This window comes from Dendropsophus ebraccatus, chromosome 1 (genome assembly GCF_027789765.1).
Source record: "Dendropsophus ebraccatus isolate aDenEbr1 chromosome 1, aDenEbr1.pat, whole genome shotgun sequence".
Classification (NCBI taxonomy): Eukaryota; Metazoa; Chordata; class Amphibia; order Anura; family Hylidae; genus Dendropsophus; species Dendropsophus ebraccatus.
Window position 1 is genome coordinate 161756822 of NC_091454.1, and position 24222 is coordinate 161781043.

Consider the following 24222-nt stretch of genomic DNA (forward strand, 5'->3'; position numbering starts at 1 on the left):
TAGCACAGGAGGTTGCTTGGAATACTAATATTACAAAGTAACAATTTGAGGACTTTGTAAAAATGATGCAGTAATATGGTTGCAAAGGCAGGACTATATAAAACAGTTTCTAAGGCAAAGGAGTTTTGTGGATTGGAAAGATTCTAAAAAAATAAAAAGTATAGTCTAACCCTATGTCTTGTAATGATGGGAAATAAACAGTCTTCTCTTACTAGAAAGACAAATTTTTTAAAAAGAAATACATTCTTTTTTGTTCGTGGTTAGTGTGGCCCCATTGAAAAGCTGATGGCGGCTCTCAGACGTGTGCTTGTACCTCACCCTTTATACATGTCACTCTGTTTTCTAGGCTGTACATTCTCGTGTAGCACGTATATGCAAAAATGACCTAGGAGGGTCGCAAAGGGTCCTTGAAAAACATTGGACCTCATTCGTGAAGGCAAGACTCAACTGCTCTGTTCCGGGGGATTCTTTCTTCTACTTTGATGTTCTGCAGTCTATAACAGACATAATAGAAATCAATGGCGTTCCCAGTGTTGTTGGCGTGTTTACTACACAGCTAAATAGGTAAAAAGAAGAAAAGACTGACATCAAATAACAGTCCTTCACTTTCTTCTTGCTTTTACAATTGTTTCTATTGTGTAACGTGCATAAGAAAGATTTTCTTATTTTCTGCTCCTTTCTCAGCATACCTGGTTCAGCGGTTTGCGCTTTTACTATGGAAGACATTGAGAAAGTATTCAGAGGAAGGTTTAAAGAACAAAAGACTCCAGACTCTGTTTGGACAGCTGTACCTGAAGATAAAGTACCCAAACCAAGGTATTTAAGAAAAAAAAAGATTAGCTCCAGAGATATTTAACAAAGGGCTTAAAGGTGTGCTTTACTTTGCAGGCAACCAGTGAAAATACCTAAGATATTAGGGTAATGTATCATTTTCCTTGATTTTTAGGCCTGGCTGCTGTGCAAGGTATGGTCCTGGGGAAGGTTACAGGTCCTCTACTGAATTTCCTGATGAAACCCTGGCCTTTATAAAGTCTCATCCTTTGATGGATTCTGCAGTCCCTTCTATTGTTGAAGAGCCTTGGTTCACAAAAACCCGTGTCAGGTAATATACATATTTATATAACATAGCACTTCTAGAAAATCATTGTTAAAGGGTAGGAAAAATTTAGCAACACGGTCACACGTTTCACCTGTAGAGCTGCTGTTATAGATGGATCACCATGTAATGTATATATCCATGTGAGAAAAGAAGAAAATGCGAGTGCATTCACCCAATAGAACTTGTCCTTTATTTGGTTATTTCATACAGTCTATTAAACGCTTAGTGGCTGGAATGCCGGCACCTTTGTACGCTCATTGAAGGTGCTGGCATTCCAGCCACTAAGCGTTTTATGGATTGCATAAAATAACCAAAGGACAAGTTCTGTTGGGTGAGTGCACTCTCATTTTCTTCTTTTCTCACATGGATACATGCAGATTTCATTGTTTGAGAGTAGCACCCCCGTGGATACCCTGAAGGTTCCTTGCACCCCCATTTACTTTGCAAACTGATAGTGCCCACTGCTTCTTGCCTTAGTTTAGTCACCATGTAATGCATAGTTACACATATCCAAAAACAGTTCTAAAGGAGAGTGCCTCCATAAAATAAAGGGCAAGAAAATTATATATTCACACACACACAAAATAATAATACACACTACTACTTTATTTGAAACAATGTCTATTGTTCTGATAACATTCCCGTTTGTTAATTCCAGGTATAGATTGACAGCTGTAGCAGTGGATCACCTCGCTGGGCCTTATCTTAATTATACAGTCATATTTGTGGGTTCTGAAGCTGGCGTTGTGCTAAAGATCTTGGCTAAGACTAATCCATTTTCCCTGAATGACAGTGTATTACTGGAAGAAATTGATGCCTACAACCGTGCAAAGTAAGCATTACCTTGTACAAAACAAATGTATTGATTTCACATGCAAGTTAGTCTCCTACACAATTGCACATTTTCAGTCCATTTACCTCTAATGATATGACCAAGAAAAGAATTCTGCCAAATGTACAAGAGTATAGGTTTACAAAACAGTAATAGACCTGAAATAATACTGTTTATGTCATAATCCATGTTCTCATATAAGTAGACTGAGAAAACGGACTTGACCGCTTAAAATGATATAAAACAAGCATCATTACAGAATTCCTCAGCAGCATTCACCACGGCGGTAAAGCATCAAATATTTATAGGTAAAACAATACCGTATTCTTTAAGTTAGTCAGAATCAAAAGGACACTTTCCAATATGCTGGGAAATCGCCATGTGCCATTTTGAGAGTATTGTGTGGTTATTGGACCAAAGCAAGTTGCACATTTACTGTAAATGGTTTGTATAGATCCATGTATAACTTCCACATATCTTACCATTTCTGAGGAAAAGGTAATGTATCGATTGCTCCATTCATTCTACAATAGAACAGAGTTTTGTAAAGTGTACCTGTCATGATGGATCAACTTACCGTTCCTTTGGTCATCTGGTAGTTTGGGTCTCGGTGGATACCAACATACAGGTTGGTCCAAAAGTGGGTGGGCAGTATGTGTAATAGGATTATGAATGGGGAGATTTTTCAAACATGGTGTAAAGTGAAACTGTCTCAGTTGTCCCTAGCAACCAATCAGATTCCACCTTTCATTCCGCACAGACTCTTTGGGAAATAAAAGTTGAAATCTAAATGGTTGCTAGGGGCAACTGAGCCAATTTCACTTTACACCATGTTTGATAAATCTCCCCTTTCATAACCCTATTACACATACTATCAACCTACTTTTGGACCCCCCTGTACAATGAGACCATAATGCACACGACCCCATTTGATGCAATGGGGGCCCTTGTGCATTATGGTCTCATTGCATGTTGGTATTCATGGAGACTCCAGATGAATCTGCTGCTGGTGCGGCAGCGGCCGTGATGAGAGTTACACTTTAAGCCGTCATAGTGGCTATAGTGTGTAACTAACATTGTGTATTTTACGTAACTTTTTTCTGTCTGTAAAGTTTTTGTGCCTCTCTGTTTTACGAGAAGACGAGACTAGACTTTGCATTAAGCGTTTTATTTGCTCAGCAATTACCAATCAGTTGTGACTGGTTCAGACTTTCCATGAGGTGTGTATGAATGGTGTTAAGTGCATGACTACTGACCATATCCACCGAGGAAAGAAATTATGTCATGCAGTTAATGTTGAAAATCTCAATTGCTTTGAGTTCCAAGTTAATGTGTTACGTGGGTTACCTCAAGCTATTATGGCTACAGTCGGAACGCACATCAAATAGTAATAGTGATCAGATGAGGACTTCACTGTGGGAAACCCCAAAGCTTCTTTTTTTTTATTGCAGATAAATGCTGACCAATGAAAAAGAAAAAGATTTTAACTCCTTATTGCCTGCTTTTAAACAGCATCTAGGCAGTTACTGCATATGGAGCAGGCCCTCATGCTGAGCCTGCTCCATACACAGCAGATGATGGCTGCATGTTTCAGCAACTGCCGAGAAGGGACTGTACTTAGTATTCATTAATTATTTTATATTTCTTATTTATACTTTAACCACATGATTTCATCTCTTTTAGATGTTACGGTGACAGCGATGAGGACCGAAGAGTCTTATCCTTGCAGATGGACAAAGATCACCATGCCTTATTTGTGGCCTTTTCAAGTTGCATTATCCGGCTCCCACTCAGTCGTTGTGACCGTTATGGCTCGTGCAAAAAGTATGTAAAAGTTTCCCTGAAATTGCATATCATTGCCGGTTATATAACAAACCCTTGACGAAAGCTTTCTCATTACCGAAAAGGTCTTGTATTGGCTCAAGAGATCCCTACTGTGCTTGGCTAAACCACGAAACCTGCGGCAGAGTCAGGCCTGGCATGTTGTAAGTGTGATTACACTCTCTTACTGCTATACCATTAGTGATAGATAAAAGACTATAGCTATAAAAAAAAAATGTTTTTATTTGGCTTGTGTGTTTCTTCCTTCAACCACGATGCCTGTAGATGAAGACGGAAATTATTTGTGCTTAGCGATAAAAATTACGCTGTGTGTTTTATATTGTATTTTTAACGTAATACTTTGGAGACAGAAAACATTAATCCTAGCGGGAATTGTAATATTTGCTTTGAATCCAGTTGGGAGGTAAAGTATTGCTCCTCTGGAGATTCCTATTAATTATCACAAAGCAATTCTCCTGTACAAACAAGCATAAATTGGCTTTCTATGTTTACACAATATTTTGTGGTTTTTGTGTTTGCTGCTATTATGTATTTCCTATATATTTAAGTGTGGAGTGATCTTGTGCTGTTAAGATTTCACGGTAAATCTCCTTCTTACGCAGCTTCGGATATGAACAGGATGTGGAACATGGTAACACGGCACAGCTCGGCGATTGCCATGGTAAGGACCAACTGCTGATTCCTCATTACAGCCTTTTAGTTGTAGTAGTAGAATACAGTGCTCCCATAATGCACATACCACCTTTTGACCTTTTTAACCTATTTTTTTTTCTTTTTCATGGGCTAAGCTGTTTTGCATTTAATAGCAGTAGTGAAATTATGTTTTTTTTTCTTTGTATATTACTTTTTTTGGCTATGTGCAACTGCTGAAGGACTTAGAGAAAAAGAAGCTTTTATCATAAACAACTTTTTTTTTGCTTTTTGTTAAGATTTTACTTCTTTTTTTTCTTTTTTTTCTTTTTGTTTGGTTTTATTTATTTTACTGATGACCTTGTTCCTTTAATTTTAGAAAAAATGCCTACCACAACTACACCAGATTACAAAATATTTGGCGATCCAACATCTGGTTAGTTTTATTAATTTTATCTAAAATTAACTGCCTTTATCTTTCGGTTCAGCATTTTCTGCTCTTATGACCTCCCCACCCACCCCTTTCGCAGTTGGCCTCATTTTTGTGCTTCAACCTCATGCACTCACAAACTTGTAAGGATAGATATCTGTCCTTTTTTGTTTCTTTTTTTTTCTTTAAGAAGCAGAGTAATTCACCTATGTGTGACTGCATGTTACCCGATTGCCCATCATTGATTGATGCGTCAAATCTTTAATTAAAAGTCTTTAATTAGTATGTGACATTTCCACAGCATGAAAGCCAGTTAGCTTTCATTATGGCTCCCCATACATTTGTCAAAGCGTGTTTCTCATCTATTAGTTATAGATGATGGTCACATCTTTCATACAACATCTCTATATTTGATTGCATATGTACTTTACTGTCTACCGCTGGGCTTTAAACGTTTGTCTTATTCTGTTATGTATGACTTTAATGGATCAAAATATTTAATGAAAAATAGCAATTTCGAGGGTAACTCCATCCAAAATGCATCATTCTATTCTGTTGACATTTATGTGGCTTATCTGTGCAGCCATGTTAAAAGTTGATAAAGTCTTCATAAAATTCTGACCCCTTAAATAAGCGATAACCATCCTATTGCTCTTTAAGATATGTTGTCACATCTTTGCCCCTTGTTACTAACATTGATAAAATGTAATAGAATCTTGTTTCACACCCTGGTCTAGAATATTAGGTGTACAGGTATGAAATCTAATTTTCCCCCAAATATTTAGAACAAGTAAATATGTTACTAGGACTGACAACATTTCGTTAGATTGTATTGTGGATGCAGCTTCCCATTGTGCCAATCAATAGGCCAAATATTTGCCTAATTCCATTCCTCCTGTGCACCCACTTAGCAAAGCCAAGAAGGACAATCTTGAGAAATAGGATACTTCCTGTTTCTAAGAAGTCAGTGAGGAGAGGCACACGGCCTTTACCTTGATGATTGGTCCTTTGGGGGCCATTAAGTAGGTACAATTGTGCCTTGTAGTCTAGTTTTGATGTCAAATGTGCTGAACGACAGACACGTGGCCTTATCTGAAGGGAGTTTTTTTCCACTAAAAGGATATATTTTTGTGGGGGTTTTTGTAAATTTTATAAGACAACAGACTAGGTCATTGCTTTTTTTTTTTTTTTCCCATTTTGGTGGAAATAACTTTTTGTTACCAAAAGGACCACTATACATAGAAGATGTACAAAAAAACTAATGTATCCTTACTTAATTCCTCATTTCTTTTTATTCTATTTTTTTTTTTGTTTGCCTCCTTACAATTAAAAATGAGAAACATAGAAAAATAAATATTCTCTATGTTTCCTAGGAGATCAGTCATACCCCCCCCCCCCCCCCCCTCCATACTGCCCTGTGTCTGGCTGTAAGACAAATGGAGCTGTAGCGGCCCTCTTCTATCCTGTTTGTAGTGAAACAAAAATCACTCCACCTCTTGCCCATTGAGCGATTCTCCATCCGTGTTCTCTGCAAAATTTCTACAAGATTGTTTTAGGAACAAGCAAAAAAAAATCCTGCACATTTATGTACCGTGGCAGGAGAAAAATTATATTCTGTATATTTTTATAGTCCATTTCAAGGTTTGGTGTTCCTTTAAGACCTTACATATAGCGTCTGGTTCTGCCTCTGTAGAGCATAATGTATTGTTGTGATCATTGTAATACGGCTGTGCATCAGGATAAAATGTAATAAAAATCTGTTTGCTACCACAGACATTGAAGCACCTTCCACCTCTGTAACCACAATGACAAGTAGTCCAGTCATTCTTCCTAAAGTGATTGGTTCCTGGAAACCCAGAATGACTGGTTCTCGGAAATTTGTTTATGAAGATGACCCAAACTCCTCAGATTACATTGATACTTTAACAGGTGTCCCAAATGGTAAGGCCTTAAAGGGAAAAAACATAAACTGAGTGGAAATCTGCCATTCCTATTTTATTTAACCCATCCGAGTATGAATTCACATACTGGGGCCTTGCTGTAAATTCTGTTTCTGTAGCAAGACACTTTAAGTGATTCCTATAAATAGGAGGTTTGGCTGGTTTCCACTCAGAAATGGCAGTGTATTTTTGTTTTGCTTAAATTATTTTATATTATTTATATTTTGTTCTAAATGATTTATTTATTGAACAGTATTATTATTTTACCATCATTAATTATGCATTTGCATACGTGTTTGTGTATGAGTTTTCCATCGTACATCTTGTAATTTTTTTTACCTCCCTGAAATATTTACCATGTGCTTCACACAAGTCCTGGCAAAGGTAGACAACAATATAAATAGCATATTTCTCTCCTGACTAAATCACCCCTATAAAAGAACTCCTAGACAATGCCCCTTATTTCTCATAGTCTCACAAGAAAAGTTTCTTTATTGCCCTTATGAGTCAATCAGACGAGTCATTTCTAGAAATACACAGGGAATTGAAAGGGGTTAGTCAATACTGAAAAACATAGCTGCTTTCATCCAGAATAAGCACCTCTCTTGAGGTGAATTGAGCCAAGGTGTGATACCACACAACCTGAAAACAGGAGTGGCACTGTTTCTAGAAGAAGTTAGCTATGTTCTCCAAATCATGGATTAAAGCGACTCTGTACCCACAATCTGAACCCCCAAAAACCACTTGTACCTTCGGATAGCTGCTTTTAATCCAAGATCTGTCCTGGGGTCCGTTCGGCAGGTGATGCAACTATTGTCCTAAAAACAACTTTTAAACTGGCAGCCCCGTGCCCTACGGCTTGGGCTTAGATTGTGTATTTATTAGGCTGGCACACCCTCCTGGCACAGAAGGACCCCAGGACAGATCTTGCATTAAAAGCAGCTATCCGAAGGATTTTGTGTACAGAGTCACTTAAAAGCCAAGCTTAGATTGGTTGGAATGGGCATTAGAACTTCTTTATAAATGATATGTATATAAACCAAAGACTCACTGTGGATATCTTACCCTCCTGAGCTGCAGACCCTCTGTAAAGGGGAAGGTGGGGGGCGTCTCAATCCCAGAGGACCATTAGTGCACTTAAAATAAGCATTTATTTAGGAGTGTGGCTGACACCTTAGTTTGGTAATTAAAGCTATGAAATGGGCCTCTGACCAGGAGACATGGCAGGTTGTTTGCTAACCCTTAGGCTTTGTTACCACTAGGTAAAAATTGAGGGCCGCTTTTATTGGACATGCAGTAATAATGGCTGTTATTTTACATTAAATCCCAGCCATCCAATATAAATGGCCCTATTTTTTACCCAGTGACAACATAGCCTTAAAGGGGATATCTGGAGGTGCTCTATGGCACCTTCCCTCCCCCATCCATCTATGCATGTAACTTCCCCAGAAGAGATGGGAGGAGGGAGCAAGATGCGGGCAGTGACCAATACCTGCCTGATGTTACTGATATCAATGCAACATCCATCACCCTATGCAGTACCAGCAGCCCCGCAACATGTTCCCCTTCCCCCTCGTCTGCAGAAGTTACTTGCATGGACGAGCGGGGAGGGGGGGGGGTCTGGAGTGGAGTGGCCAGAGAGCCGAAAACTTAGGACCTTCCCTGCTCTCTGGTTATCCCCTTTAATATGTTTAGGCTATGTTCACACAACGTGAACAACCGGATTCTCCGTGACCCAAGCCGGAACGGCTGGTCTCTGCACAGATCATCCCGGCCGGCCGGCACGCCCGCCTGAGAACTCTCCATAGGACACAATGAAGCAAGCGGCCGGAGCTGCTCGCTTCATTGTGTGAACTGACAGGGTTTACTACGGCCGCAATTCACTGAATTGCGGCCGCAGAAAACTGACATGTCAGTTCTTTGCGGCGCCGCACAGGATCCCGTCCGGAGCGTATACGATGTGTATACGCTCTGGCCGGGATCCCATAGAACAATAGGCTATGTTCCCCTCCGCACAAAGTACAGCCGTTGTTGCCGATGGTGAACATAGCCTTATACTGTATGATGTACACAAAATCTACCCATGTAATAAAAAGCATTATCCACACAAAATCCTAACATAAAAAGCATCTCATTGCTTCCTTCTTTGGCTGCATATTAGTTATGCCACTATTCTGAGTGAATGGTTGTTTTTTGCATGGATCAGTACCAACTTCTGCTTTGTTTGCGACTTTTCAGTTTACAATAAGTTCTGAATTTCTTTTCCTCTTTTCCATTTTCTTTCTTTCATTTATTGTTCAAGTTTCCTATTTGCTTTGCACACTGCCAATAAAACCGATAACCCGGAGCATTTCTTGCTAAATGTTCAAAGGCCTTCCCACTAACAAAATCTAGTTTTTTTAGAAATGTAACATTCATTAATTCTTAGTTGAAATTTATTCTGGCAGAATGAAGTACGTAGCTCAAGTGAGAGCAGATGGCTTCGTTTTAACCAACCGTATTTAACTTTTACTGTAGTGTTTCCTATGTATGAAGAACTTTGCTTCTCGTATGTCTGTGGTTGCCAACTTAACTTACTGATTGTTATATAAATGAATGGGTACTAATCTAAATGTTTTCTTTCTAGGCTAGATCACAAGTGCCAGAACTTGAAATGATATATTTTTAGGAATTATGAATATACAGAACTGTAAATAAACATTGTTCCTTTTTTATTGGTACTTCCCAATATCAAAAGTTATCCTCAATCTATAGGACTAGCTGAACTGAAAATGGAGGTCAGATGACCCCTGAATTAAGTGGCATGGACCTCCACCAATCAGCTAGTTATACCCTATCATATGAATGGGGACAACTTTTGATGTTAGGATAACACCATTTTATGAAATTTCTTAAAGGGGTTGTCTCGAAAATAACACGCCCTATTAGATCTTATAATTTTCATAGCCCTGTAAGTGTAGATCCCACTTGGGCAGCCCCAGCCTTTCCATGCCTTACATCGATGACCATATTGGCAAACGACTAATAACTCCTGCAAGGAAATGTACAGTCAGCAGACTGGCAGGTTTAGGGCACCTAGACCTGCACCATGTATAAATTTCTTATCTGTATGAGAAACAGAGCAATGTTGTGTATTAACCACATGAAAAATCTATGGGGAAGATTTATCAAACATGATGTAAAGTGAAACTGGCTCAGTTGCCCCTAGCAACCAATCAGATTCCACTTTTTATTTTCCAAAGAGTCTGTGAGGAATGTAAGGTGGAATCTGATTGGTTGCTTGGGGCAACTGGGCCAGTTTCCCTTTACACCATGTTTGATAAATCTTGTCCATAGTGTCCTTAATAGAGATGAGCGAACCTCGGGCACGCTCAGGTTAATTCATACCCAAACGTGCAGCTTTTGATTACTATATTTAATTTGCAATAATTAGAACCTCATGCTTCTTATAATAAGTATCAGTCTTTCGGAGTGACCAATCTTGAACTCACTCTATAGCAAACCATGAAATAAACTAGTTTACAATATTTGTAACACAGAGTTAAAAATAACAAATACCCAGAAAAAAAGTGAGGGTACTTGCACATAAAAACCTATTTTTACTAGTATGAAAAACGATGTGTGTAAATATTTAATCCTAGAACAGGTTACAAAGCTATATCTCTGGCTCTTTGATCAATGACCCACAGTAAACTGAACATTCTCTAAGAATAGCAGTAAATATACCTAGGCATAGTCCGCCTGTCAAAATTATCTCTATATACCTCTTTAGACTTAGTTATTATCAGTGCTCCTGATGCCATACAAAGATACTAGGGAAAAAGCAGGATTCATGTAATATCAAAGCAGATATCTTTGTCAATATCTTTGTCAGTTTCAAAGCAGAAACCAATGGTTGGCTTCAGTATGACAAATAATAATAAAACTCAGAATACCCATTTTTAAAGGGAAACTACTTTTGTTAAAACCAGGTAAATAAAATAAAGACCATTTATTGTACATCAGTAAAGGATAAAGTAACTATTCCGTAATGTATTGTAGTTGTTTGTACCTGTAGTATATGGAGTTAGTGGTAAGACTACTAGTAAAAGTGTGAACAGCAGGTGCACTGAATTAGATTTGCTGTCTAATATAAGGTTTACTCCTTAAAAAATAGCAGTTTCAGAATAAAAAATAACTTGCATGACCTAGCACTATTGCTTTTACCACGCTCTCGCCATTTTATACTGCAAAGAAACTGATACGTAAGGCCCTTAATGTTAAGTTCTGACATCTATTGCACATGTAACCATGGATACTGATATTTCAGCCGACGAGTAGCACTAAGAAGAATAATCTAATTACAGTAGGGGTCCTAAAAATGTTTAGATAGAAAATGGCACAACATAATATATCCATCATATATCACCCCCCTTCCCGCCCTGCTTTAGGTCTTTTAATACAGCTTTAAAATATGGAGAGCTGGTGTCATTGGAAAGGGGGATAATATTGTTTAGTGGCTTTATTGCCCCAGAATAATGACATCAGTAGTGACTTTCTGTCCCACGTGAAGAATACTGACTTTTTCTAGTTCAAATAGATATTTCCTACAGTGATTTGTTAGAGAGAAAAAAATCAGTGTTTATATTTTTTCCTTCCATATCACAGTTAAACAGAAAGTTACAGTAGTTTACAGACATCACCAAACAGCCCCCATATCTCAGCTTCCTGTGAATGTGACAAGGAGTGTGAGGTTAACTGCAGTTAAATTTAAAATGTCTGAATTGCTTACTGACTTGTTACATTAGAAGTGATGCCAATACTGCAGAATATGCTGGCATTACAGAAATGAATAAAAAAAAGAAATTTGCAAGTGTATAATGCAATATCAGCAGTGTCCCTTATATATCACTACTAATATTAAGCTGTGAGTAGGTAGACCACCCACACGTACGGTGAACATCGCCTCTGCGTGCCATCCTTTATAGATGTACGAGCTCACAGCTATGACGCACTAGGATGGGGCTTCATGCACAGAGCACAATTAGCGGAAGGTTGCTTCAGGTACCCAAGGGATGCTGGGGTAGATTCCTCCTATTCCCATAAGTGTGGTGTATTTTCATAGCATGTATACAAATTACTGGTAGGCCTGAACAATTATCTCCAGGGCACATGCTGTTAACTCATGACTTGCTTAGATTTGTCAGACAGCACAATTTATAAATAATGCAGGACACTATAGATAAAACCATGCTTTGTAATTCAGCCCACTCCATATTTTCTATAAGTATCTGTATAAGTAGAGGAATCTTAAAGATGTATTCCAGTCTCATAAATTCATAGCATATCACTAGGGTATGCAATGACTTTATGATCTGTGGGGCTCCAACACCAAGATCTCCCATTGTCTAAGAGTACTATTTCATGGGCCAACTAAGGCCCGATAAATATTGTAAACAAGCATCGATCTGCTAGATCGGCACTCGTTTACCGGGCCTATTACATGGCACGGTAATCGTTTAGCAACGGCTGCGCAAACATCATTAGCAATGTCCATGCAGCCCTTGCCCAAACAGTTAATACATTGCTTTGTGCAGTGCAGCCGGTGGCCACGCATTGCTATTATATGTGGCGATGAGTGGTCGACGGCCGATGATTTTAAGTCTGGGCCTAAAGAAATGGTCAGCTAATGATTGTTTCTTCAGCTGATCGTTGTCTCTATTACACGAAGCGATAATTGGCCTGAATTGGGACGATTCAGACGATTATCGCTTTGTGTAATAGGGCCCTAAGAGAATGAAAAGCTGCAGTACTGAATCAGCCCTTGCGTAATTGTATCTGGTCAAGCTCTGTGTAGGGGAACTTCAGCACAATTCCATTCAGAACCAATGGCCAGGAGCATCACATTTGTCTTCTGCAACGAGATGGGTAGTGTAGCTAGCCACAGCGTGAAGTACTTGCCCACCTGCATGTCCTGGCTCTATCTAGCAGTCAGTGTGGGTCTGAATACTCCAAAACTAGAAATATAAACTCCAATGGTTAAATACAATTAGGTTAGGTTCCCACTGGGATAGAATGGTGACACACAGAGGACTTGTTTCCATATTGGGAAAAAAGTTACAAACAACAATTTAAAATATTCCAGTTTTTGTGCAACTTTTCTTTATACACAAAAACATTAATGCAGCCTTGGATACTAAGTTAGGCCATGTTTCCACTACGTGAGTTACTACGGAACTTACGTAGTGCTGCATCTGAAGGAATCCTGTCCAGAGTGTATACACATGGTATACACTCCGGCCGGGATCCCTAGCGGCGACGCCGGTGTCATACAAAGTGGAAACATAACCTAATGCAGCAATTTTACTGTAAATGACCAGACACTTGAATAGCTAGCATTACATCATTACATACAGTCCAAAAAGGGCATGGAATTATATATATGTATATATAAAAAAATCTATAAAACTAAGTCTATAAAAATGTATTGTCACCAGTATACACCTTGTTGGTGTTTTTTGATTGTTCTTAAAATATTAGGCTATATAAAACTGGTCACATGGGGTAGCGTAAATGAGAACATTTTTTGTATCGTAATTTTGTGCATTGTTGAATTTCTGTACCGCAGTCAAAACCTGAGTGTGTGTGTCCACTAGTAATTACCTTCCTGTTTCCTTCTGATTTTCTGCTTGACTTTCCATCAGCCTTATTAAGTGCTTGTGCATTGCTTTTTCAGCCTTGACTCTGTGTAATCATATCACAGCAGCTAAAATCTCATTAGCATAAGTAAACGTAGCTAAAAGCACAGGTTCACTCACACAAGAGACTGGTACAAATCACATCAAGACTAGGGCTCATATTAGCCCTAGAGACAGACCATGATACATTTACCGTAGATCCATTTTTTTACAGCAGATTTGTAATGCCCTTTACAAGACTCTGGAAGGATTTGATAGTTTACAACATATTTCGTATTATGTGCATAAAACGTCTCTGGTAACCTAAATCACACTGAACATTCTCGGTTTCCCAGTGAACAGCCGGTTACCTAACATTGTACACGGTACATCAACCACAAACAACAATTGCCCCTAAGTCTGCTGTAGCTGTCACTCAATGTCTTGCTTAGCTTCATCATTTACCCTTTCCGACTAGTTTTCCATCCTGATTGACACCGGGACTGATAGTAAGGAGGATGAGAACAGAATGCAAATGATATGATTAGGATAAACACATTTAATGAGCTGCCTCCACTTTGGAGACTGTTGAGTTGTTCTAAATTGCACAGATATTTCCTAAAACTTGGCATCTATTTATTTTAACAGGTGTAAGATGGGAAGTACAGTCGGGAGAATCTAACCAAATGGTCCATATGAATGTTTTGATCACTTGTGTCCTCGCCGCGTTTGTTCTTGGAGCGTTCATTGCAGGAGTGGTTGTCTACTGTTACCGGGAAATGTTTGCACGGAAATCCAGAAAGATGCACAAAGATGCCGAGTCTGCACAGTCCTGTACAGACTCAAGTGGAAGTTTTGCCAAACTAAATGGGTTGTTTGACAGCCCGGTCAAGGAATATCAGCAAAGCATTGATTCACCTAAACATTACACCAATATATTGACTAGTAGGAAGGATTTGCCACCCAATGGCGACACAAAGTCCATTATGATGGACAGTCAAGGACAACCACCAGAACTAGCTGCACTTCCAACTCCTGAATCTACCCCAGTGCTTCAGCAAAAGAGCTTACAACCCATCAAAAACCAGTGGGAAAAAGCACAAAATAACTTAAACATTTCACGAAAAGAAGCTCCTCTAAAAAGCCCACAGTTCTTTCCTTCCAGTCCTCCTCCCCACTCACCTTTAGCTCATGGACAAATCCCAAGTGCAGTTGTTCTTCCAAATGCCACTCACGATTATAATACATCATTTTCTAATTCAAATGCACACAAGTCGGATAAAAAACTCCACAACATTGAGCATTCTTTGGTAAAACAGTCTAGTAAACGGGATCGACGCTCTGTGGATTCAAGAAACACACTGAATGATTTCTTAAAACACCTTAACGAATCCCAAGGAAATCCCAAAGCAATGATGGCAGATATTCAAGTGGCTCATCAAAATTCCCATCAGCCTCCACATCAAACGTTAATGCTTGATACAATGGGGAACATGTCTGAAATACCACCTAAAGTTCCAAATAGGGAGGCATCCTTATATTCTCCCTCCTCAACTCTTCCAAGAAACAGCCCAACGAAACGAGTGGATGTGCCTTCCACCCCAAATGGGCAAATTCCATCTCTAGAATCACAAAGAAGTTATCATAAAAACTCCTCACAGAGGCATTCAATATCAGCAATGCCTAAAACTATGAACTCACCAAATGGTGTTTTGATTTCCAGACAGTCCAGTGTTAATAGAGGTGGTTATATGCCTCCAAGTCCTAACCCAAGGATGGACTACATGCAAGGAACACCTGTTATGGTTCATCAACAGACTTCTTTGTCACGGCAAAGCAGTTATACGGGACACGGAACTCTCCCTCGTATGGGAATAAAGAGGACACCATCTATAAAACCTGATGTGCCACCAAAACCCTCATTTTCTCAGCAAAATACATCAGTTAGACAGCTAAATAAATATAGCTACTGAGACCTGTCATCTCAATTAAAATGTATACGGTGATAAGGCATGGTGTTATAAAAGGACCTATTAGGCAGAGACATGCTTGCCGAATCAGTCCCTAAGTGGCCAAAGAAGCTGTCTTTAGTTTGGCAACGTCGAGTTGTGCCAAACACAGGAACTTCAGAACAAGCTTGGTTGGAACAAAACAAAGGAAAGTGCTGGTCATTTTGCTTCTTTTGTTTGGAGAAATGTGGACATGTAGCACAATGGGAGCTACTTCCGTTACTGATACAGTACCAAGTTTTAAAACTATACTTGAAAAACGGGATTTCATTTTAAACTGCCGCTGTGTGTAGCCATCCCATTAAATGTGAACATATTAATATGTATGCATTCACCTTGCCTCTTGCACAAGAATCACAAAATGTGTCCCAGTTAGTAAAAGTTTGCATTTTAGGTCATTTAACATATGTTGTCTCAAGCCTAAACATATCCTTAGTCCTCAGTGGCATCACAATGTATGTCACGAATGATTTGGGCGTGTGTGTGTTTCGTATGTGTGCGTAAATGTTCCATACACACAAACACACATGCACGTTAAGATTCTCAAAGAAATTTCAATACTATAGAACTGTTTACATTGAGCATGTCGGAACAAGCAGTTACTTTCCTTCCACTAGTATTCTACTGGTAGTGCAACTGAGGGCAATGGTTGTCTGCCCCTCATTGCCTTCCAGATAATTAACTTGGCTGAACATGGTACCTCGTGCAAGAATGTAAAGATTTCTTAGAACTGTTATGCTGCTATTTACACAATATTGTACAATTCACTGGATGTCATGGGGAGATTCTGTGTTTTTGCTTGTTGGTCCTTAGTGAACCCTGGCCACTGTGAATTAAAGGCTATTGACACCTTTGACATGGGAAAAAAATTTTTTTTTACATATGTTAGTGATTAGTAAAGAAAAAAATTGCTACAAAGTTTTAGTCTGCAAAGTTTCATTTTTTCATTCTTTTGATAAGCAGTTTGCAACCTGCTCCTAGTTTTAGGCTTTTCACATCAGTTGGTCCTCACAGCAATACATGCAGGAAGTGAGTTTTGCACCCTCTGTGTTGCTGCCATTACTATCTCTGATGTATTAACACAACTACATTACTATACTGATTTCCCCTTTGTGACAACACTAATGCTGGGGAGTGGAAAGGCTTTGTTACATGGAAAGATTATCTGCCAAATCAAGCAGATATCTCCTTGTGTAATAGAGACAGCAACCAGCATACAAGAATCAAATGCTGGGTCGTTGCCTGATCGCTGTTTTTTAACAATAGTCGTCTATCTACCGCACATCTCCCTGTGTAATAAGTAACTGGTTAAGGGAAAGGGCTGCACTACATCACAAGTGATGATCATGCCACCCTGGCCACTCAATTATCAAGCCATCCAATAGATCAGCACTAGCATACCCCACAGATCAGGCCTTAATTCTTCTTTTCCTGTGGTCTGCCTATGTGATTTGCACTCCTCCTTAATTTCTACCTCCTTCCCCTCTCCAATAATTTGCCCTCCCTAAAAACTCTTCTCCTTCTTCACACTCTGTTAAGATCCCTATACACCTTCAATAACGAACAGACAAATGATCATCCGGCTGTTAGCTATGTCTCCAGTCCTCCGCCATCTTCCCCATACACAGGAACATTTGGCACAGTCGAGTGTTCCTCTATTCTCTATGCTCACTGCAGCTTATCTCTTTGAACAAAGGGGCTGGCTTTGATTTTTCCTTTAGGCCCAACCCCTATTCCCATCAACATCATCTGTCGGTGTTCGGGTTAACCCCATAAACTTTAGATTGACAGCCAAATCCACCATAAGAGGTGGGTTCAGACGTCTAGAGTGTATGGGGACTGTAGGTTGGCTGTGCACAACCTTCTCCCCCTTCCTGGTAAAGGGGGGGAGAAGGGAGGGAAGAACAGAGAGGGATGACAAAGCCAGGGGCAGTATGTGTCGATCTATGTCAGACTTTGCTAGATTTCCAGCTATGTGAATGCGTTACACACACCCAAAGATAGTACATTTTTAATGACAAATATTTTAAAAGTTGCTTAATTTTGCAAGAAATGTGCAAAAGTGTTCATAGCCTTTAAAAGAATATGTTTGAACAGATAAAAAGTGTTGAAAAGAAGATCACAATGGCTTGTATACTAGCAAAGGAATAAAGTTTTCATGGGAAAAAAAACTGCAGGCCTCCTAAGGATATGTTCACACTGAGTAAAACAGGCGAAATTCCGTGGTGGAACACCCGCTGCAGAATCCTTCCTGCTAGTGTGTCAATGAGAAGCCTCATGTGCCTCCACTATCCGCCTGTTTTACTCAGTGTGAACATACCCTAACATGACTATATACAACGGTATACATTGATGTAGGGTATATATGCTAGGGCACCTTATATGTAAAAAGAGATGTGTTACCTTGAGCCTTGCTTATGGAAGCTGGACACAGAATGAAGGACATTGAGGAGAGTATAAGAGAAACAACAGAAAGACATAGGCTTCTAAATAAAACTTGTTGTATTTTTAGTCCATGTGACATTTGCAATCATTATAACAGCGGATCTGTCAATAACATGAAAGTTGTGTTCACACCGATTCCCTTTCAGTTTCTATTGGGGTTGCATTTGCTAAGACCAGGATGCACTTTTATTAACACATACACAGGAATTGTACAATGAGGCCAACATGTCTCCATGCTTCACACTGTATTCTTCAGAAATAAGCTGAGCTACTATTCATTATAAGGAGAAAATGTTTGCGTATGTATATATGTTACCAGCCATCAAGGGTTCACACACAATAAAAATGTGGTCTGTACTCTTCTAGCAGTGTTTTCTGTCTGTGCAAGTGGCAGAAATTTCAGCGACCGCAAAACGTATATGTCAATTCCACCCTTACGAGACAGCAACTGGTAACAGTTATAAATATCTATGCAAAAGTTTACATTGTATATTCTTGTTGTTTAGCAGAGGGTCTTTGTTAGTAAACTGAGGTAGGGAAAAAAATAGCTAAATATAAAGTGCCCCCACCCAACCACAGCCTTATTTCACATCTATGTTTCACTAATGAATCCCTGTCAACCTCTTATATGTATGTCTGTGAATGTTGTTTGAAGCTCTTAAATAGCATATTTCATTTCAGGTTGGATAGTCCTTGTAAGGGCTTTTAGTAATTTTAATTTTCTTCCTAAAGATCTACTATATGTGGTGGCAAAACACTTGGGTAGTGCTGAGCTAAAGCAGCCTGATGTTACCCTAGACCCAGAATGTTACCAAACAACCATCTTGTCACATACGGCCCCCTAAACACCCTGCTGAAAAAGTATGACCTTAGACACCGCCTACTAGTAAAAATGGCTGCTCCTCATTGGCTGCAACCCCAAAACATCTTTAACTCTTAACTACTTATTCTGCCAGTGTATATGCATGGCACATGTCATACAAAGATAGGCAACTCAAGAAATAAATCAGTATTGGCCTCAAAACTTGACATGATGCAATTTAGTTTCTATGCGTTGAGTTATACTTCCAAAATGGAAGTAGTTCAGCACTAATAATCCCAAGTCCAGACATTGCTCCTAAAGTGATACTGTCACTCCCCTTACCTTTGCTTCATTTCACTGGTGGACAGTGTCATCTAGGTGGGGCTTCATGGCAGTTAGGCCCCATCTCCTGGCTGTAGAGAGGAGGCCCATCTGCCATTAAGCCCCACCTAGGTGACAATATCCACTAATGAAATGAGTTGACTTTAGAGCATAAAGAAGGAAAAAAATTTTTATACAGGTATATATCAAATGTGTAGCATCTAAGGCTTGTGGATGGTGCGGAGAACCATATGTATACCAAGGGGGGTGTTAATATCACTTTAAAGCCACATATAATAGTTTTTTTTTTTTTTAGAAGAAACAGCGATTATATTGGCTAGTGATTTCAAGGAATTGATGTAATGCCTTTAGCAATTAAGAGGCACTATATGCCATACACTTAATAGATGTCTTAGTCCTTAATGCAAGCACGAGTGCAACTACAGCAATATAGCCTAGAGGCTTAACACAGCAGCAGCCGTCTGAGGTGTGATTGGACTAATGCTGTGACTAGGTTACATCATAGATTATGGCCACCACTGCCCAAAATAAAATAGAAAGTTGAAGAGTAGTGCAATGACAGTATGTGTATTTCATGCGTGAGTGGTTTTATGGGTCATGCCGGTAATGACAATGTGCTGTAAATATATGTGAGGGTATCTGAATCTGTGCATTTTGTGCCTTATTCATGAAAATACAATTTATGATAGTACGTCAAGTGTCTTCTGTATAGCACACTATATTTTCTGAGTGTCAGAAACATTTGGGAAAAGCCCTATTGACCTCAATATAGGACACCATTTGCAACTATATTCCTTACTAGAACAAAACAATAAGGGATCAAACCCAGTGGAGAAAAGTACAACTCAGCTAATGCAACTCTTACCAGTACCTCTCTGTGACTGACATTCAGCGCAGATGTCTTTTTATTATACCTAAAGATGCACTTAAACCTAATGTTTATTGGGCATACACAGACTGTTCAGAGGTTGCATCCGTTTTAGCGTTACACAAAGATTCCTACAACTAAATCATATCTAACAAGACTTTATTTTTTAAACAGAAGGGAAAAAAAATTCACATTCTCACTATTTTGTTCTATAAAATGTATCTATTAAAACAAAGCATATGTTAAACTGTGTTTCTCGTGGCCAAAGCTGAGAACTCTAATTTTTAGATTTGGGGCAATATTTTAATTTAATTAATACCAGTTATGCAATCTATGTCAACGTTGTCACACATATTTTTTTAAAAGTGAAAATGCTGATGTGTTTTCATGTGTAAGATTGTGGTGTGAGCACTAGAGACTGAATAAGCCAAACCACAAACTGTTAACCTGGATAACATTGTACTGCCTTGTAGATCGTAATGTGAGATCAGTATTTATGTTGATGTTTCTAACATTCAATCTAGGCTAAAAAGAAATTAATTAAAAAGTGCTTTATCCATTTGTGCAAAAGGTAAAAGCAGATTGTATCTTTTTTTATATTCGTCCAGCATATAAAAGTAACCTTTGAAATAAGTTGCTCTATCCTGTTCTGTAGAGTACTTTAACGTGTAGATATCTTGTAAAGTTGTATTGTGAATGTGTAAATAATTCTGTACTTTTGGGTTTTTAACACCGCATGTAAAGTTAAAATAAAATACTTAAGTGAAAAAAAAAAATAAATAATGGGCTCTAATGATGTTTTATAATCTCTGGATGTAGAAGAGAAGAAGGATGTGCTGTACATAAAAGTAAGGTGATCACTAGACCCATGGCATATAGGATCATGTACAGGAGTGTTACTGAAAGAGGGGGCAGTATGGTCAAGGTTGGGAATATTAGAGACATTGTAGTCTTTCATATCTAGCTGGAATAGATTCTGATACTGGGTTAGTTTCTGATTCCAGGATTTCAGACATATGTTTGGGGAGAAAAGATATTCAAATAGCACTCTTAAGGCCCTATTACACTAAGTGATTATCGTGACATTTGGCCGATATCGGTGGTTACAGACAATAATTGTTTTGTATAATAGAAGACAACGATTAGCCAACATGCACAAGTAGGCTGATCAGTATCTTTCAGCAGGCTGAAACACCAACGATCCGCTGCCGTCATTCCAGGTAATAGGATCGGCAGCAGCAGACTGCCGCTGTCTCCTATGTGCTGCCCAGATGATCTGACAATCGCCCAGGAAGACCCCCCCCCCTCCCTTCTCTTAACCGCTCCTCATTCGTTGTCAGCGCATGTAATAGCGCGGGCAAGGGAGCAAGGAGCAAGTGAGTGCTGACATGACAGGTCGGCGCTCGCTTGCTCTCCACGTCACCTTTTGTAATGGGGGCTTTAGACTAGGTGCTGGTCCTTCAAGTCAGTGTATCACTCCATCTAGGAGTCTTAAACACTGACTGGGGGTGTATGCCGAGCCAAACAATCTCTCCAAAATAAAAGACTACAAACAGTTGTTTCGGGGTTGTTGCCACTCTTAATGCAGAACAGGGTGTTGGCTGGCTAGGAAGAGGCCTATTGACCTGGGTGAAAGGAAAACTATTTCTCCTTAAGAAGAGTCCGCTATAAAGACATGTGGAGACTTAAAGGTCATTCCTGCTCCTCTGGGAGTTCTGGGAAGAAAGGATATGCAAATAGCTCTCACACCAGTGGTGGCCCTTCAAGTCAGTCATATGTTTTTCACTTCTGAAAGCCATGAGAGTACAAAAATCCAAACAGGTATTACCATTGACTTATACAGCTGCCACGGGAAGCCGTATAATGGTGGTAGTAGTAGTAGTAGGCGGTTTGTGATCAAAAACAAACCGCAGATGATTAAATTGATAGATAACAAACACAATAACATTCTATGGTGCAAAAGAACATCATTACACGAAACCATCCAACCATCATATTACTAATTGGCACACAGTAAATGAGTCATGTCACGCATTTACTATAAATGTCTACAATGTATACAATTTTAATGATAACACCAGGGCTGTATTCACAGCTCACACTGCCCGAGGCACTACGCCTGGATACACTCCCATTAAAGGCACATTTACCTTCATACTCAACAATTACCATTACGATTCGCTTATTTCTGAGCAACCATAATAATAATCATTGGTTAGTGTTAACAAAAGAGAAGATTAACAAAAATACTCATTTATCAGTGAGCATCAATTGTAATACTGTACAAATAATTATAGTGGCACAGATAGTAAATGTAAATGCTGCTTCTTGCATTCCAAATCTAATTAATCAGTGATCATAAATTGTGAGGCCATAAACATAATTATTGGGGTAAAAATGGTAAATGCTGCTTATTAACATTTAGAAAAGGGCTTTATAGTGTTCAGCCTGGCCATGATGTTTACTGATTTGGGCTGTATGCTCTAGTGTGCTCTATTGGGAAATACAGAGCATGTTATGATGGGCCATAATCCGTATACATACATACATACATACAAACATACATACATTCAAAATACAGCAATCACTGAGCTCAGGGAGATCAGTGAAAAAACTTCCATGAGCTCAGTGATTGCTGTGTTTTGTTGGTCTACTTTTCATTGCCCCTTTAGCCAGAATCCTGCTCCACAGGGATGAGGGGCAAATATCCTGAAACAGCTGTCTGTGGATGGATTCCTCGACTTGGTAACCCCTTGTCATGTCGCAATACTCGCAACAGAGTTAGGGTCGATTTACAAAGAAAGATTATCTGGCAGATTATCTGCCAAATATTTGAAGCCAAAGCCAGGAATGGATTTGAAAAGAGGAACAACCTCAGTCTTTCCTTTATGACCTGATCTCTGTTTATAATTTTTCTGCCTTTGGCTTCAAATCTTTGGCAGAAAATCTGTCAGATAATTTTTCTGTGTAAATTCACCCTTAGACTATGACGCAAAAGGGGCCACCCTGGTGTTCCCCTATTTATGTTCCAATACTCAAAACTGAGTGGGACTTAAGGGGCTACGTATCAGGGTGGTTTAGTGATCTCCCCACTGGGAGGCACCCCCTTGGCAACAGGTTTTTCTTTCCTAGAGAGAACTGTTTATTCCCATGTTTTGAGACTTGCAACTGAGGCTCCACGGACCCCTTTCTTGTATACATACATTACTTTAAATACTTATAGATGCAATCACTAAGTAGTATGACCTTACAGTCACTGGGTGACATCGCCATAATTTTACTTGCCACTAAATAATGACCATATATAACCCATATATTGTAAATGGATAACATACCCATACCATGACTGGGTAAAACCAACATACCTTAACTGGTTAACTTAACACTTCATCCCATGACTAATAAATACCATCATACTGAATAATAACTGAATAATATATATTTTCTGAGTTAATAAAGCAATTGGGGTACCACATGTATCGCTATACTGTAAATCAATGGATATATTGGTCTTCTTGCTTTCTAAGCACATCTTCATCCTTTTCACACACCCCTATCCTGCTGTTACCACTAATAACCTCAGAATGACTGAGTGTGTGGTGGTGGTGGGGTAACAATAAGTAATCTGTATAGCAGAAAATCATTTCTAAGCAATCACTGGCTGTGGCGCTGTCCAGTCCTGGTCAGTGATTGACTAAGCTGCCTGTCACTTCAAAGACGGGTAGAAGCTTAGCTGTGCCTCTGGTCAGCTGGGAAAAGGCAGGAGGACACCAGGGAGCATGAGCAGGTAAGTATAAATGTTCATTATTTACTAAATAAAGTGAGAACTTCATTGACGTTTTTAAGGATAGATAGATAGATAGATAGATAGATAGATAGATAGATAGATAGATAGATAGCCCTTACTGCATGATAGTTGAATGATGTAATGGGCCATTACAGTAAAATGTACTGCCCAAAATTAAACCCCCAAATATAGCATTATTGTTTGTTTTTTCAATTTCACCCAACAATTAAAAAATTAGGAAAGTTGTGGCTCATAGAAGGCAAGGAGGGGAAAAACAAAAACACAAATATGAAAATTGGCTCCATCTGCAAAGGGATGTGTCATTAAAGGGTTAAAACTATGAATAATCCCTAGTGGCTAGATTCCAAATGTTCTTTTGGCAATGTTAATTTTTAAGTAATGGGATTGCTAAGCACTATGGGCTATCTATTAATCTAATGACTAGGACATCATATATCCATCTACTAATGAACAGTAAAGAGCGTTTTCTTAATTGATCATTGATTTAGTTATACAGGGACTTATACAGGGATGTATTCC

The 24222-nt window shown here is 39.1% G+C and overlaps 1 protein-coding gene across 5 annotated transcripts in view; it reads left to right on the forward strand.

The window, feature by feature from the left end:
• Nucleotides 1–20656, forward strand: part of SEMA6D (semaphorin 6D) — a 73075-nt gene extending 52419 nt beyond the window's left edge. For 2 of the 5 annotated variants that reach the window (XM_069983003.1, XM_069982994.1), the window contains exons 10-19: nucleotides 347–564; nucleotides 685–816; nucleotides 947–1102; nucleotides 1758–1931; nucleotides 3615–3755; nucleotides 3839–3916; nucleotides 4376–4434; nucleotides 4783–4839; nucleotides 6607–6774; nucleotides 14078–20656. In XM_069983003.1, the coding sequence (XP_069839104.1) occupies nucleotides 347–564; nucleotides 685–816; nucleotides 947–1102; nucleotides 1758–1931; nucleotides 3615–3755; nucleotides 3839–3916; nucleotides 4376–4434; nucleotides 4783–4839; nucleotides 6607–6774; nucleotides 14078–15402 (2508 nt within the window). In that variant the 3' untranslated portion in view covers nucleotides 15403–20656. The remainder of the gene's footprint in view (nucleotides 1–346; nucleotides 565–684; nucleotides 817–946; nucleotides 1103–1757; nucleotides 1932–3614; nucleotides 3756–3838; nucleotides 3917–4375; nucleotides 4435–4782; nucleotides 4840–6606; nucleotides 6775–14077) is intronic. The other 3 variants (XM_069983021.1, XM_069983012.1, XM_069983031.1) reach the window with 3 other exon arrangements.
• The last annotated feature ends 3566 nt before the right edge of the window (nucleotides 20657–24222 follow it).